General features: G+C 34.0%; 2 protein-coding genes across 2 annotated transcripts in view; one reads left to right on the forward strand and one right to left on the reverse strand.

Moving 5' to 3' along the window:
• The window catches only part of Trax (Translin associated factor X), a 639,975-nt gene that overhangs the window by 533,980 nt on the left and 89,939 nt on the right, over positions 1–16,056 (forward strand). The window lies entirely within an intron of this gene.
• Positions 1–16,056, reverse strand: part of LOC142325045 (luciferin 4-monooxygenase-like) — a 42,032-nt gene that overhangs the window by 11,573 nt on the left and 14,403 nt on the right. Inside the window, exons 5-6 of the mRNA XM_075366327.1 lie at positions 10,151–10,423; positions 758–989 (exon numbers count right to left, since the gene is read on the reverse strand). Coding sequence (XP_075222442.1) covers positions 758–989; positions 10,151–10,423 — 505 coding nt within the window. The remainder of the gene's footprint in view (positions 1–757; positions 990–10,150; positions 10,424–16,056) is intronic.

Raw genomic sequence — 16,056 nt, forward strand, 5'->3', positions numbered from 1 at the left:
AATGTTTTAAATAAAAATCACATTAACATTTAAACAAAACACATTATAACATTTGAAACAAAAATCTGTCAAGGACAAAATCAAGAAAGTTATGCAATTCTTTTTTATAGTTTATTTTCAGTTTTCTTTAGTACTGTCTTAAACGCAGTTATGACATTTTTATATTTTTTCTAAAATTGTACAGCTTTAAAGAGAACAAACTGACTGAGTAATAATTGCATTATATACATACTTTTATTTGTAACACTGTTTTATCATTCTGAAATTATATGGCTGGAACTGACGGTTGTGTGAGACAATGGTAAATAAATTAACAGTTTTGGTGTCTGATGTATTTTAGATTAAGTAAAATGTGTTTAATCTTATAAAGTTGCTAATTCGCTTATTTTCAAAATGTAGTGTAATGATACTAGATACTAGTTGTTACAGATCAAATAACATCACTGACTGGAACTGCAGTAAATGTTTTCCTCACTCCCTCTGAATTATAAACATCTGTCTCAATATAGGAGACATATTTTCTTTACCCCAACAACGTACAATGTTCAGAGATTTTATGTATTTACAATGTGTATATCATCCAAAAGCTCATTTGATCCTAAATAGGGCTACCATCAGTTATTATATAAAGCCTAGGTAACACACTAATTCAGGGGTTATGACGATATAACAAATAATTAAATCAAATTTAAAATAAATAATATACAGTAAAATAGAGCAGAAAAATTAATGAATAAAGAATAAAAAATGAGGATACTTAACTGATATCCTTTATATTTGATTAGTTCTTTTAAGCGATCAACAATATAAAAATATCCTTCTTTATCATAATATCCTAAATCACCAGTATGAAGCCAACCATCAGAATCTATAGTTTCTTTTGTAGCCTTTTCATTATTAAAATAACCTTGCATAACTTGTGGACCTCGAAAACAAAGTTCCCCAACGGCACCAGGTCCTAGTGATTTACCGTTTTCTATATCAATGACCTACAACAAAAAAATGTTAAACAGAAATTTCATTTAATTAAGCACTTGAGTAATAAGTACATTTTGTTTTATATAAGTGCTATTTTGAAAGTAAAGAAAGCTTGACTACAAGCATTTTTAATAAAAAAAAAGTTATAGTTAAGAAACTTTTTTTCACAAAAAAAGGTCAAATTGAGCCTACTTCTCAAAAATTACTTCCAAAACTAAGGCATTTGTTGCAGTAGTCCATGGACTTCAATATACCCTAATCATATTCTTTGGCTGTCAGTTTATTTACCTCTGGTCTCTTTTCACAAATAGAGGTTGTGTTGTATAAAGTCTTTTTTAGTGCTATTTTTGAACTGGTGGTTGTGTGTGTACCTTTCCCAGTTTCACAATCTTGCTGTCTGAGAACTGTTACAACAGTTTTGTGCCCTTACTGTTTAGATGATTCATACTCTTTTCGCAGGGGTTCAGAGGATTTGGCACACGATTTGTGTGCCAAATCTTAGAGCACCCACCTCATTCAGCGAAAAGAGTGGCAACGACTGCTGGTCGCAAGTCCCTGTTAGGAGCAAAGGGGCCTTTACCCTTAGTCCTGTTCTTGCTCTTTTAGAGCGGGGGGTCATAATCTGTAAGTGTGTGTTGATCTTTGATTTCACACATTTGGTCCAGTAGTGGTGAAGAGGTGTAAAGAGTGACAGGAGAATACAGAAGGTCTCCAGCTGCCTATGGCTCGCTGCGGGAAATCTACACGCTTGTGGGCTTGTGCCCAACATCTAAACAGAAGGACTATAGCAAGCATTTTGTTCGTATACTGTTAGGTCAGGGCATCTCCAAACTTGACAGATTTTTGGGTATGTAAGAAGCCTACCTGGAGGAGGAGATCGGAGCCTTATCCTTCAACCCCTCAAACACTGTTCCTGCCAATGATAGTTCAGAGGTAGATATAAGGGTGACCACCCGAAAGGGCATGAACCCACCATTAAAGAGTTTTTGCAAGTCAGGGGCAGGCCTGGAAGCTCTGCTCCTTTGTCCTGTGATGTTTTGGCAGAGCTGGGTGATTTTTCTTCCTATTTAATGAACCCCAAGTGTACTAGTGCTGCTACCAAGAGGAGATTATTGCCCCAACTTCTTCCAAGCGGCTTTCACAGCTCTCGTCGAGGAGTTCGAAAAACTTGCCTCCGGCCTGAATAAGTAACTGCAGCTCAAAAACCAACCCCGGCTTCGATGCAACCGCGTAGGTATGCTGAGGTGGTCAGGGGCAGAGATGGAACCAGCCAGTCCTCTAAGGAACCTGAGGTTGGATTTGTTAATAGGGCGGAGGGCTCGGCTGTGTCCAGCAGTCAGCTGAAGAAAGACCTCCAGGTTGTTCTTCAGATTGACCGGAAAGGTCTTAAAATTAGGAAAATTAAAGAGACCGGCAATGAATTAATTGTGGTAGCGGATGATCTGGAGACTATTCAGCAATAAGAGATTCCATGGAGGTTAAGCGACTGAATGTGAGAATAGACCCGAAGGGAACGCGCAGGTCACATATTATAGTCTATAATATTGACCGTAACCTGCCGACGAAGATGTCTTGTCGCTCATTAGGAAGCAGAAGACTGATTTGGATGAAGCCGCCCTCCGGCGAACTGCAGTTGGTCTTTAAAACAGGTAGGCATGATACACAGAAATACCACGGAGTCTTTGAGGTAAGTTCTGATCTCTTTCAAAAATTTATGTCTGCAGGCAGACTATCGATTTAGGGTCCTGTCAAGTAAAAGAGTATGTGAACGTCCAAAGATATTTCAAGTGCTGCAGATATTGGTCACAGGGCTAAATTTTGTAAGTTTTTTTTGGTGTGTGTCCATTGTGGCAAGGAGGGCCAAGCGTGACGATTGTTCACATAGGTCCGAGGCTTCGGCCTGTGCTAAATGAAAGAGCTTGCACAAGAATCATGAGCACCCAGTTGTTAGTAAGGAGTGTGGCTGTTATTAAGGGCCGTTACAATGTACTTTAATTCCTTAGATGGTTATGTTCAGTAAACTAAATGCCCAGGATTCTTATGTAGTCCAGGTTGAGTTCAGTGAAGCCACCGAGTTGGTCTAGTGGTGAACGCGTCTTCCTAATCAACTGATTTGGAAGTCGAGAGTTCCAGCGTTCAAGTCCTAGTAAAGCCAGTTATTTTTACACAGAGTTGAATACTAGATCGTGGATACCGGTGTTCTTTGGTGGTTGGGTTTCAATTAACCACACATCTCAGAAATGGTTGAACTGAGACTGTACAAGACTACACTTCATTTACACTCATACATATATCATCCTCATTCATCCTCTGAAGTATTAACTGAACGGTAGTTACCGGGGGCTAAACAGGAAAAAGAGAGAGAGTGAGAGAGAGAAAGAGAGAGGTTGAGTTCAGTGAGATTGTAGAGAGACAGAGCCTCGATGTTGTCCTTCTGCAGCACCCTTATGTAATTAGGGGTGATCTGCCAGGCTTTCACAGCTGGAAAAAGTTTTGTGTAGGGCATACCTGTATGTCTACTGTTCTAGGAAGTTGCTTGATAGTGTCTTCATACGACAGGTTTCTGACACGCATCATGTTGTGGTCAGACTTGCCATTTGCCTTATAGTTGTTAGTTCATATTTCCAATACAGGGATCCCACTGAAGAACACCTTGCGAGACGGGATAGGATCCTTCGTATTGTGGGTAATGGTCCAATTCTTATTGGTGCCAATGTTAATGCGAAGTCGCTTTTCTGGTATAGCGGGATCATGATCATGGCAGTGGCCTAATTGACAGTTTCATCACGCAGCACAATTTTGAGGTCTTTAATGTTGCAGACCAGCTGGTCACTTACGTCGGTACGGTTAACAAACGAAGGGCCTTTTCAGGTACAAATATTGACATCACCATTGGTAGGGACATCCCGGCAGGGTCCTTGACTGGTCTGTGGTCGAGGACTGATTTAGCAATCATGGGTTGATACTATTTGAAATAGCGGATGAGCTGCATGAGGGACACTTTTCTGTTTCCCGGGGGGGACTTCTGAGGTGGTAAAAAATTCTCCTCTTTGTTGGAGTCCAGACTGGAGATTTCTTCTCGAGACCTTGACGGCCTGCCATTAGATGTCCTGACAGAAAACTTCACTTCTGCGGTGGTGGTGGCGGCTGAAGCCGCCATTCCTAGAGGCACTTGCCGGGAACATATATCTGGTTGGTGGTATCTGACAGCAATGAAGCAGTCAGACTGTGAACCAACTCAGATGGGCTGCGCAACCATATGGTGATCCGATCGGCGTGCGGCCCTAATTGCAGATTACAGCGAGGGCTAGGTACTTTCATATCATTAGGTCCTCCAATCGTAATTCCTGGCGTTCCTTCGTTCAGGAGCAAGGGAATAGAGACCCTTGGGGGTCTCTATTGTGTATAGAGCCGCAGGGAAAGATGTCCTCTTATCAGCCTTGTCAACCTGCGATGGTATGGTAATTGATAAGGACCGCATCCTTAACATTTTGCTGAATGATTTGCTCCCGGATCACACTATGGTGGGTGAGGTTTCATACCACCAGCGTGTTAGGTGGGAAGTCGCGATTTTGGAGACCGACTTACAATCCTCTGAGATCACTGAGGTGGAAGTGCGCCAGGTGATCTGTAGTATGGCACAGCACAAGACCCCCGGATATGATTGTATCACGGTGGAGCTCCTCGTCCGAGCGCTTCCAGTAGTCTTTGGTCCTCTAACTAGAATATATAATAGGTTGCTCTTCGCCAACCACTTTCCGGCGTGTTGGAAGCGTGGAGACTTGGTGTTATTGTTCAAAGGTGGCGACAAAGATCTTACTGTTAGTTCTTCTTGCCGTCCACTAACGCTCTTGCCCGTGATTGGCAAGGTTTTTGAGAAGGTTCTATATTTGCGTATTACTGTTAGATTGGCCTCTGATCATTTGCTAATGGAAAACCAATATGGTTTCCGACCAGGCAAAAGTACTGAGGATACCATAATAAAGGTGATTTTTATAGCTTCTTCTAATCCATGTAAATATGATTTCTTGGACGTATTCGGGGCATTTAACAATTTATGGTGGTTCTCAGCCCTGTTTCAGATGCAGAAGCGTAAGTGTACACGAAATGAACTAGAAGTGTTCTCAGGTATTTCAGCCATCGGGCCGTTTCCCTGTGTGACGGCGGCTCGGAGGTTCGTAAGACCTTAACTAAAGGATGCCCTCAGAGCAGTGTTCTGAGTCCCCTTCTTTGGATCATAGAATTCGATTCGATGTTGCGTTTAAGGTTGCCATGTGGTTGTCGTGTCATCGCTTATGATGACGACGCGCTGCTACTGATTGAAGGGATTTGTGTAACGAGGTAGAGTTCCGAGCTGCTCGTGCTTGTGAGAAACTCCGACTGTGGAGTCTCCAACATAAGATAATTTTCAGCCCAGAAAAAATCAGAATGATGTTGCTCAAAGGCCGATTGGCCGCTACTCGACGACTCCGGGTCCGGATGGCTGGTCTCCCCATTCGATACGTTACGACTCAAAAATACCTGGGTGTTATTCTCGATAAGAATTTTCGGTTCAAGGAACATCTACAGTATGTAGCAAAAACGTTTACTGATGCTTTTATGGAATCTGTAGTCATTCATCCCGATTGGGGGTTGAATTACCGTACCATGCGTATCCTTTACAAAGTTGTCAGCAAAGCTATAATACTGTATGCTGCGCCTGTCTGGATTCACCGCATGGCTTTTAGGTACTGCGCGGACATTTTGCTGCGGGCCCAGCGACTTCTCTTGCTGGCTGTTATAGGCGGTTACAGAACAGTCTCGCGGGAGGCAGTCTGTGTTATAGCCGGAGTCAAACCAATAGATATTTTGGCTACTGAGCGTAGGAGGCACTACATTTCCAAGGTACATAATCTGTTGACGTCAGAACGAAAGCAGGAGACTGAAGACCGGGGCCTTGCGTCTTGACACGTCAGGTGGGACGAATCGCCCACAGGTCTCTACATACATGGTATATTTCCTATTGTGTCTGATTTAGGTGCGATTGGATGGGTCTACCCCAATCGGTATATCACACAGTTTCTCTCCGGGCAATGTGCCTTTCGGGCGAGTTTGGCTAGGTTTTGTTTGGTGGATTCGAATCAATGCCCGGATTGTGGGACAGATGATACATTGGACCACGTCCTGTACGTCTGTCCCCGATACGAGGTGAAACGTTCACGAGCTGTTAGGAAACTTGAGAGAATACATTCCTTTCTGAATTTCCGTATTAACTGGATGATTCGCGAGGAGTGGTCTATAGTGGCTAGTTTCCTTCGCGCCTTTGCGGTATGTAGGTCTGCAGAGGGAGTTTAATCAAGGTACTCGATCGTGGTAGGATCCCGGGTAGCTAGGGTTCCGGCTTAGTCACTGGATTGATTGGAGGTAGGCGCGTTGGCATCATGCCGTGGTTATATTGGTATTGTTTGTGATTCGCTTTGAGACTTCCGCTAGTGGGGGTGACGTGCCGCCAGGATATGTTAACCCGTGTGACCGGGGTCGTGACTTCCCTCCGCCGTTGGAAGTCCTGATCGTGACTTGGTAATACCACGCGAGACACCATTATGTGACCGAATGGGGGTGCAGGGTTTCTCCCTGGCTCCTGCGCGGACCGGAATGAGGTTGCGTTCCCTTTGTTAGGTGACCTAAATTGGTCGACTTAATTGGATGTAGGTCGGTAGAATCTCTATGTTGCGTAAGACATAATTTTGATTGGTATGAGTGTAGCACTGATTTAACTTTAAACTCGTTCGTTTTCTGAGGCATTCACAGTCACGAACGGTGCTGTCAAATCTGGACTAGGCGCGATTCGCGCTTCCGCGGTTTCGGTAAGTTAGATTGAGGGAATCATGTTAGGTTCGATATGAAGATGTCCGTTGAGACCTACGTGAAGGCAAAATTTAATTTGTATTTTACTGATGCAAATGTCTGCCGAGGTATTTACATCGGTTGCATCCCTACCAAGACCTGGCTGATGTCTTTGAGATGTAATCAGTTACAGGGTCTAAAGACGACCCCCAGTAAAGCCCCTCAGGGCTTTGAATGGAGGGAGTGGTGTGGCAACCGGTAATGTCACAAGGTGAGTGTCTTCCTACTACGGGGTTGGGATGTCAGTTTACTTCCACTACTCAACAGCTTTTTACATATTTTCATAAATCACATTTGAATTATCCTCACAGACGTGTTATAACTTTAGAATATGAATACAAACTAACAAACAATAATACAATACTTTTTCTAGCCATCTTGTCACCAATTTTACATAGCGTTTGTTACAAAAAATATTTCATTCCTGACTGTAAAAGTAATTAAAATTTAATTACTTTTTAACTTTTATTTTGATCAGTTTCTTTATTACATAGAATAAAATTGAGAATTTTTACTTTCTTCCATTTATTTATTTCTTGAATGAATACCAATTAAACTGATATAAAATCCAATATTTAGATTAAATTAATATTAAATCTTTTATATGCATCTGGATTTCATAAACATAAAGACACACACATGGTATTTTTTACAATAAGAAATGAACATTACATTATTTATTCATCTTGTGCTTCTTATTTTGTTAATGTTACTTATATAATTTGGTGTTTTTCATTTATTTTTTTCAACATCAATCACTATAGAACCACATAGAATAGTTAACTTCTGGTTAGTTTTTTAACTCTCAAATACTCCACTGTGCTGTTTCCTCCTTTCTTCTGACCACTTTAGGTTAGCACATTCTTTCTTCACCTTCTGAGTCCCTTTGAATTGTAATATTTTTTCCTAGCACCTTCCTGCCTTTTAAATCCATTATGTTTATGTTTGCTACCCTTAGATCCTCTTTCACTTGTTTGAAATGTTCATCATGTCACTAGTATACTTGTAAAAAATTCTCTTCTTAAGCCTTTTAAATCCATTCTTGTCACATCTAATCAGAATTTGTAAAATGCCAGTTTTCACTTAAGTAGTGCTTCTGTGATTCTATCTAACTCACGATAAAGTTCCTCATTCTTCCTTAATTCCCAATCATTATTAGTTTTTCTGGGTCCTATGATTTTTCTTAGCGTCCATCTCTCAACAAGTTCCAAATTATCTGTTTCCCCTTGGTTGAGAACTACCCATTCTGCCACATATAGAACTCCTGGTTGGATTACTGATCTTGTGATTTTTTTTTAATAATTACCAAGTTCATCGGTAAACATTTGGTAATTTCTATACCGTACTGTCTAAGTGTCTGTCCCTGTAGGGAACAACAGTCATATTTCAAGAGAGCAGTAATGATTGTTCTTACAGAGGTTAATAATCTCTGAAGAACTCAGAGTTATAAACCTCAGAGTTCAGAGCCTTAATTATCTTCTAACATGAATTTTTCATTACTTCCTGCACTCTATACTAAGTTAAAATTCATAATCACTCTTTCAAGTTTATCTTCTTACAATAATGCATTTCCACCAAAATGTTCATCATCTGAAACTTCTGAATCCTTATTGACAATCAATATAATCTCATATTATTATAAATAATACTGTAACAGTATTATAAGTATTATAAACAGTGGTGTAATTGTTTATATAAAAATGACAAAAAATGCTATCTATACTATTATGTATATATATATATATATATAATATTTTTTATACATATATATATATATACATATGTATATTTTGTGGTATCCATGATGTACTATTCAAATCTGTATAAAAGTAACAACTGCCTTTACTAGGATTTTAACCTTAGAACTCTCGACCTCAAAACCAGTTGATTTGCAGTGATGAGTTCACCACTAGACCAATCCAGTGGGTCTATACTTGACAAAGCTACACTTGTATTAAATTGATGTGATGATAAAATGGAGAAAGTTTTCTGGAAAACAGAAATTTTATTGAATTCATAATGCATACTAAATTTTTGTTATTAACTTATTTTTTAATATAACATTCAGCAACCATAAATGAAACATTTTATTTCCATAATGTAAAGGAATGTTTCTTTCACACTGGATCCATCTAGTACTACTTAAAAAGTGCTGAAACCAAAGAAAGAGTACATCAGATATGTTTAAACATAACTTTCTAGTAACTGCTAAAAAAAAGCATATGCTAAAAATAGAAACACAAGGACTGTAATTCATAGCTACAGTTGGAATTACATGAAAAGTTGTAGAATTTAGCAATCAGTTAATATAGAAATAAAAACAACACAAAATAAAAGAGTGGATAAATAATAATCATTGGAAAATAGTTATGCTTACTAAAAATATAGTCACTGAATAATGTAGTGGATAACTGCAGGCAATTCCCATTAACCTATGCAAAAAACAGCTATAAAGTGTAATACTGAAAAAGATTTCCTGTTACTAATGAAGAGAATGAAATGTGTCATTTTTTTCCAATAAATAGTTAACCTTTGTAATTTTAGGTATGTAAAGGTATAGAAGCATTTTTTGGTCGAGATCAGCAAATGAAGTGACCTGTTTGCTGTTAAAGGAACCAAAGCACTAATTAGATTTACTAGTCGAATCTGGATTTCAATTACCCACAACTGTAAGAGAAAATTTAAGTGTCACTGTTATCAACACTGATCAACTCAAGTGAAGATTGCTAACAGTACAATAAACATGTTCTGTTATGATATACAGTATGTTTAAGAGATAATTTATATTGTCAGATGAAAAATCTTAGGTTTGAAGTAAACAAAGTAAGAAATGGAAGTAACCTAACACTATTGAAATATGAAAGAATGGACCAATTCTGTTTAAGTAAGATATTAACCAATAGATAGTATTACTTGATTATATATGTTTATTTGACTTCAGATGATTTCTTATTTTTTATTTAATTTATTTAAGTTAGTTGTATTGTACATGATAGGGAAAGATTTAATTAAGTTGTAATTCAGTAAAGCCATTATTTTCATATTATTTAAATAAAAACTAAAATTATTTGAATAATATATAAAATACTTATAAAAATAAAATATATATATATTTCAATAAAAACTTCTGTTAAAGCTGCAGAAAAACTTTTATTATGTATAACCATCTGAACAGTCCATAGCTTTCATTAGTACTCTTATCTTCAATATGAACAGTCAGATTCACCCACCTTTTTTTTATTTGATTATAATCACCCCTCACTTATCATAAATAATATACATGTACCTTTCCTTGTGCTTCATCGACAAGTTTTCCAACAGAATTAGGCTTATCACTATTTACTGGAGCTACAGTAATGATTATAGATAATTCAGTCATCCCATACACTTGACGGATAAATTTGACACCAAGCCTTTTCATAACATCTTTAATAGTATTTTCTCCACATGGTGCTGCTCCACAAAACATATCTTTTATGCTCGATAAATTGTACTTATTTACTAATGGATGTTTTGCTAGAAATACCATCAATGGTGGAACCACTGGGATAACTGTAATCTATAAAAAAATGTAATATTCTTAATAAATTATTTAAAAAATTAATAGGTTTGATTAAAAAAAAATCATTCTAAACATTTTTAATCTTTCTAAAATTGTAGGAAGAATTTTTTTAATAAAATACTTGATGAAGTAGTGATTCACAAGTATTTTTTGCAGGTAAGGGATTAAAGCTCTTCTCTAATGTATCAACAGATATTCTTACAAAAGTTACTTAAAATTTTATGGGTTCAAATTTTGTCTTTACTTTTTCTTTTATAAAATGCATCTGGGTTAGAATAAAATGATTGAAATCTATATTTCATCCTGAGGAGTTTAGAATCTCCCAAAAAGAGAACCTCTTCAAATGTTTCAGGTTGCATCTGATCTGATTCCAGCTATATATTTGCTGAAAAAGAGCATTGTTACAATATATGATCCTCTTACATCCTATTAAATCTATATTTCCATGTAATATTTATATACAATCAACATACAAGAATTTTTATATGCAATAACTGATAGCATATGATTTTTTTACTAAGTGATATAATGAATTGTTCACAACAGAAAGGAGTACATTTATTTTTTGTATTGCACAATCTGTTATAGTATTTATTATGATTGTGTAAAGTACTTCAATTACAAGATATACCATAATCACTTTCTTTGGTTCTAATAATGTTCATTAAATTATCAATCGCTGTGGTGAGCAGGATTTCATCTGCATTAATCAAATTCTTAACATCACCAGTAAAGTTAACAACTATCTTTCTTAAAAGAAAAATATAAGATAACGAGACAAAAGGTAAAACTAAGGCAAATATATGCCAGAAGTAAATAAACCCCAGATTTAAAGCCTAATTTAAAATTGTTTAAGACTGTTCATAATGATTTTATACTTAAGTGGTCGGTTTTGTCCAGTCTTAAAGACTGAATGTTCTCAAGTAGTACTGGTAATTGAATAATTGAACCCTAACATCTAAATAACATCAGTAACATAAGTATTTAAAAGTAATCACAACTTTAAATGGGCTGAAATCCTGCAGCATCACAAAAAATCTGATTGGATGGTTTTTACCTCACCTAACTGACAACTTAACTAATAATATAAAATTGAAGATAATTATGTTATTGCTAATAATATACAAATAGAAAAATGTAGAAATATCTATACATAAATTCTTTATGCATTACTTTAGTCTAAAAAAATAGTAGTATAATTTAATTAGTAACAGTATTTAAATAATTAATTTTTTAAAACTTTATGCAAATTAGAATTAAATAATAAACACTTTTCTATCATTAGTTTTTGATTAATATGAAATGATATACAATAAATGTAATTGCAATCATGTATTTAAACCTGGAAGTCATGATGCATCCTTTGATGATAATAATTGCTTATCAGTTGACACTTGGAGAAAAAAATTGTGTGTAAAACTGGATACATCTTTTTCACAAAGGAATGAACATTGGAGGGAAAACATTTATTTTAAATAAGCTTAATATATTCATTACGGGTGCAGAACTTACTTCCCACTGCTCCAATCTTATCACTGATGCATTTTTACCTGACTATAGAATTGGGGTAATTTGTTAAAAATGTAGTATGCCTTGAGTTTACACATTTATATTTGTTTTTAATACAATGATTGTGTTATCGTGACTTGAAGTCTCAGAACACTGCCAAGACTTTTACAAAAGATTATCAAATAATCCACATCAATTATTCCAGAAACTTTAATTTTATTATGAATTAAAAAACCAAAGCATACAAAACACTGTATTTTCTGTATTTTCCAATCCAAAATTATTTGAAAGTACATTAAGTAGGATCAAATACAAATGCTTGAAAAGAAGATATTAAGTATTTCTTATACATACTGTAGGATTCTGAAAAAAGATATTTAAAAAAATAAACTCACAACTAATCTAGAAAATAATACAGTAATTATAGAAATATTAAAATAATAATAGAGAAATACAAATTTTAGACACTTCTTATAGTGATAAATCTAAAAAAAAATAACTTTCTGTAATGAAAAAACAGAAAAACTTTGGAAACAATAAATTTTTTATGTTAGTTGAAATATTACTGAAGATTAAACCATTCCAAAATTCCCCATGGTGAGATAGAAGTTACTTACTTTTTTTATGTAGGATAAAAAAAAGGTAACTTAAGTTGATTTAGTATTTATTTTACTACTTATTATTTATTGCTACTTTCAATACAATGGTATACAATGATTGGTAAATTATAGTATATATATTCTACCCATCATTTAGTAAAACTAATGATGAAAACTTTTAACAAAAATAATTAAAATTGCTTTACTCCAACAAGAAATATTACAACTTTAAAAATTTAAATACGCTATATATAGATTTTGAGAAAAATTAATTCGTACATATATCTTGAAAAAAGTTAATCCCAATGAAACGAAACCTTCCATAGATGTTCTTCAGAGCTATTAAATGTAGTATCTATGTTACAAATGTTGTTAAACATAAATAACTAAGTTATTAATTGTTGAAATTTACTTAAATAAGATAATTTTTATAATTATAAATAAGAGGATGTTCTTATAATCATTGTCTGCAGATCAATTAGATGTATCTAAATAATATTTAGACATTTTAATTTAGATTTATTGAATGAATGAATGAATGGATTATTTATGTATTTCCAACCTAATATTTACAAATAAACATTATACATAGACCTACATGAATACAATACCTGCAAAGAAGTATTCTGTGTGCAGGTGTGAATTATTGTACATTTAATTACATATAAATAGTATTATTGTCGTAAATGTTAGTACAATTAAATAGTATTATATAACATTAACAAATAATTTCAATAAATCTGCCAAGATTCACTGTAAATTACATGTAGTTTTATGATTTTTTTCACCAGACTATAAGCAAAATAATAGATAATTTTAAAAAAATATATCAGTAATATCTGTTTTAGATATAATCCATATTTCCATATCCTTGATCAATGTTTTTACCATCATGATTATAGATAAAGCATTGTAGAATGAGATTAATCAACCTACATGGTGTGTACAAATTTGTTTTTTGTAGACATTTAAATTTGTTTAAGGTAATTCAAAATCACCATTCAATGGTCACAAATTATGTATTTTCCATGAGGGTTTAATAAAGTCTTGTTTTTATTAATATATAATAACAAACTTTTAATGTAGAGTTGTCTAATCGTTAAACTTTAAATTCTTTGAATAGATCCTTACTTGGATAGAGTCTAAGTCTGCCTAGTACAGCCTTCAACAGATTTTTTTGAATTCCATAAATTTTATTCAGATGTTCATTTACGACACCTCCTCAGATATTTATTTCCGAAAAATAAAATCTGATTCAAAGTTATAAAATATCTCTTCATATTTATACAAAATTTGTCCTAATTAAGCTGTTAAATTCTGCTACATTTCTACTTCTACAACATCAAACAATGTCTGATGGTAAAAATGGACGCTAAAGCACAAGAGACCAACTTCTAAACATATTTATTAGGTGTCATAGTACATGTAGTTATTTATTGTAAGCTGACATTAGAGCCAGTTCATCACTGAAAATGAAAATGCTCATTTAAAAATCACCCCATGTCAGGCATACTAAGGAAATTGAGAACTGAAATGTTTTCCTTGTAACTTTTTTGTTGTATAATATGTAAAATGAGGATTGAAATGTTTCCCTGTGATTTTCTTCACTGAACATATGACACCGCATACACTGCAGAATATCAGTATCCTAAACCTACCAAAATTCATGTAACATTAATCAATATCTTTACTATATTAAAATTAAGACATTATAGTGAACATATTACTCTGAGATAGAAACCCCAAACATTGCCTCTTATTTTTCACATTCTATAAGAATCAATCTCATAATACAAAGAATTCCCCAAGGGTCTGTTCTAAATAAAGCCTTCTTACAGCTATAATTAGTCTATTAAATCAAACAATAACTCCAAATAGAATCAATAACTTTGTGCCAATAACTTTATAAGCAATTTTTGTACATGCAAAACAGCAAATATTTCAAGTTACAACAGACCATAAATAATCTAGTCGCTGGTTCCACTCAACATCACTTACAAGTTTCTGTTAAAAAAAAATTGAGTCCATTTTTTCGACTGCTTCAATTGAGACATCATAATAATTGGAAATTCCTTGGTCTAATCTCACAAAAATCTTATGTAGTATTCTCTTATAAACATATGATTGTAAAAGAAGCTTTAAACCAGCTTTAAATGTTGTAAAGAATCTATCCAACATAAATTGTGATCATTACTTTGGTTATTATAAATGTTGTCAGAGTAATCAAAGATATTACTTTTATATTGATATATGTCGAGATACTAAAGAACAACCATGTAAAGAGATGTTTATACATTGTGTTTATTGTGCGTCTCATTGTTTGTAATATTTGAAAAAATTAATATGTATTACATGTAACATACATATGTATTAATATGTATTGCATTTTGATGACAATCACTAATAAACAAAGCAAAATATAGGAGAAATGCAGAATAATGTACTTCTTTCCATTGTGAAACATTGTAATATATACACTCCCTCATGAATTACACCCTCAGTGAAGGAATTTTTAAATATATGATTGATTTTTTAGTTTGAGATTAACCAATGGTCTGTAATGGTTTAGCACAGTCTCAGGCCAGCAATTTGTAAGGTAGGCTGTTAATTGAAACCCAACCAAAAAGAATATCAATAACATGGTATTACAGATTCATTTCAAATTAATTATAACTTAGGATTTGAACTAGGATCCTACAGCATCACAGATCCGCTATATCAGTGATGAATGATGCTAAGAAATATCACATGACTTTATCCAATTCATTAATAACTTATTATCCTGCAATTTTTATAGTAACAGATAAGGTCTAGATCTGACTAACATACTAATTCTACAAATTAGTTTTAATGTAATCAATCATAACATTTTTGTTGTATTATTAATACTACTACTTTCAAATACTAATTTCTTTTATCATAACACTAATCTTTAAAATGTTATATAGAACCATTGTGAAACAGATATTATAAATTCTAACCTCTAATATTAAACACAGATGCAATAACTGATAAAAAACAATTCTTTATTTTTTAATTGTCTTAACAACATTCTAAATGATTAGAAGAAAACAATCTAATAGGATAGTACAATGTTTTTATAGGTTCTGACAATAATTTATAGACTAATAATTTTATTTCACAGATCATCATCCCTTGTCTGATTGGAAATAATAATAGTCTGTAAAAGGAAAAGATAAATTAATCTTCTTATAATACTTTTTACAATAAATTTATCAATCATATTCAGGTGTGTCCATCACATAGTAAAAAAATATTAAAAATTATTAATTTAAAAAAATTGTAAATAAGGCTTGTCGCGATTAATCTGAGTAATTTATAATAAATGTTTTGTTTGTATATATATATATAAGACATTGCGTAAGAAGCAATAAAAATATCTAAAAAAATTGGTTTTTTGCACTGCACTAATAGTAACACTAATTTGAAGTAACATTTATTATAGAAACACTTCTGAAATCATGGATGATTTAAGAGGGGCACCAATAAATCTCCTGAAAA

The sequence above is a fragment of the Lycorma delicatula genome, chromosome 5 (genome assembly GCF_047948215.1).
Source record: "Lycorma delicatula isolate Av1 chromosome 5, ASM4794821v1, whole genome shotgun sequence".
Classification (NCBI taxonomy): Eukaryota; Metazoa; Arthropoda; class Insecta; order Hemiptera; family Fulgoridae; genus Lycorma; species Lycorma delicatula.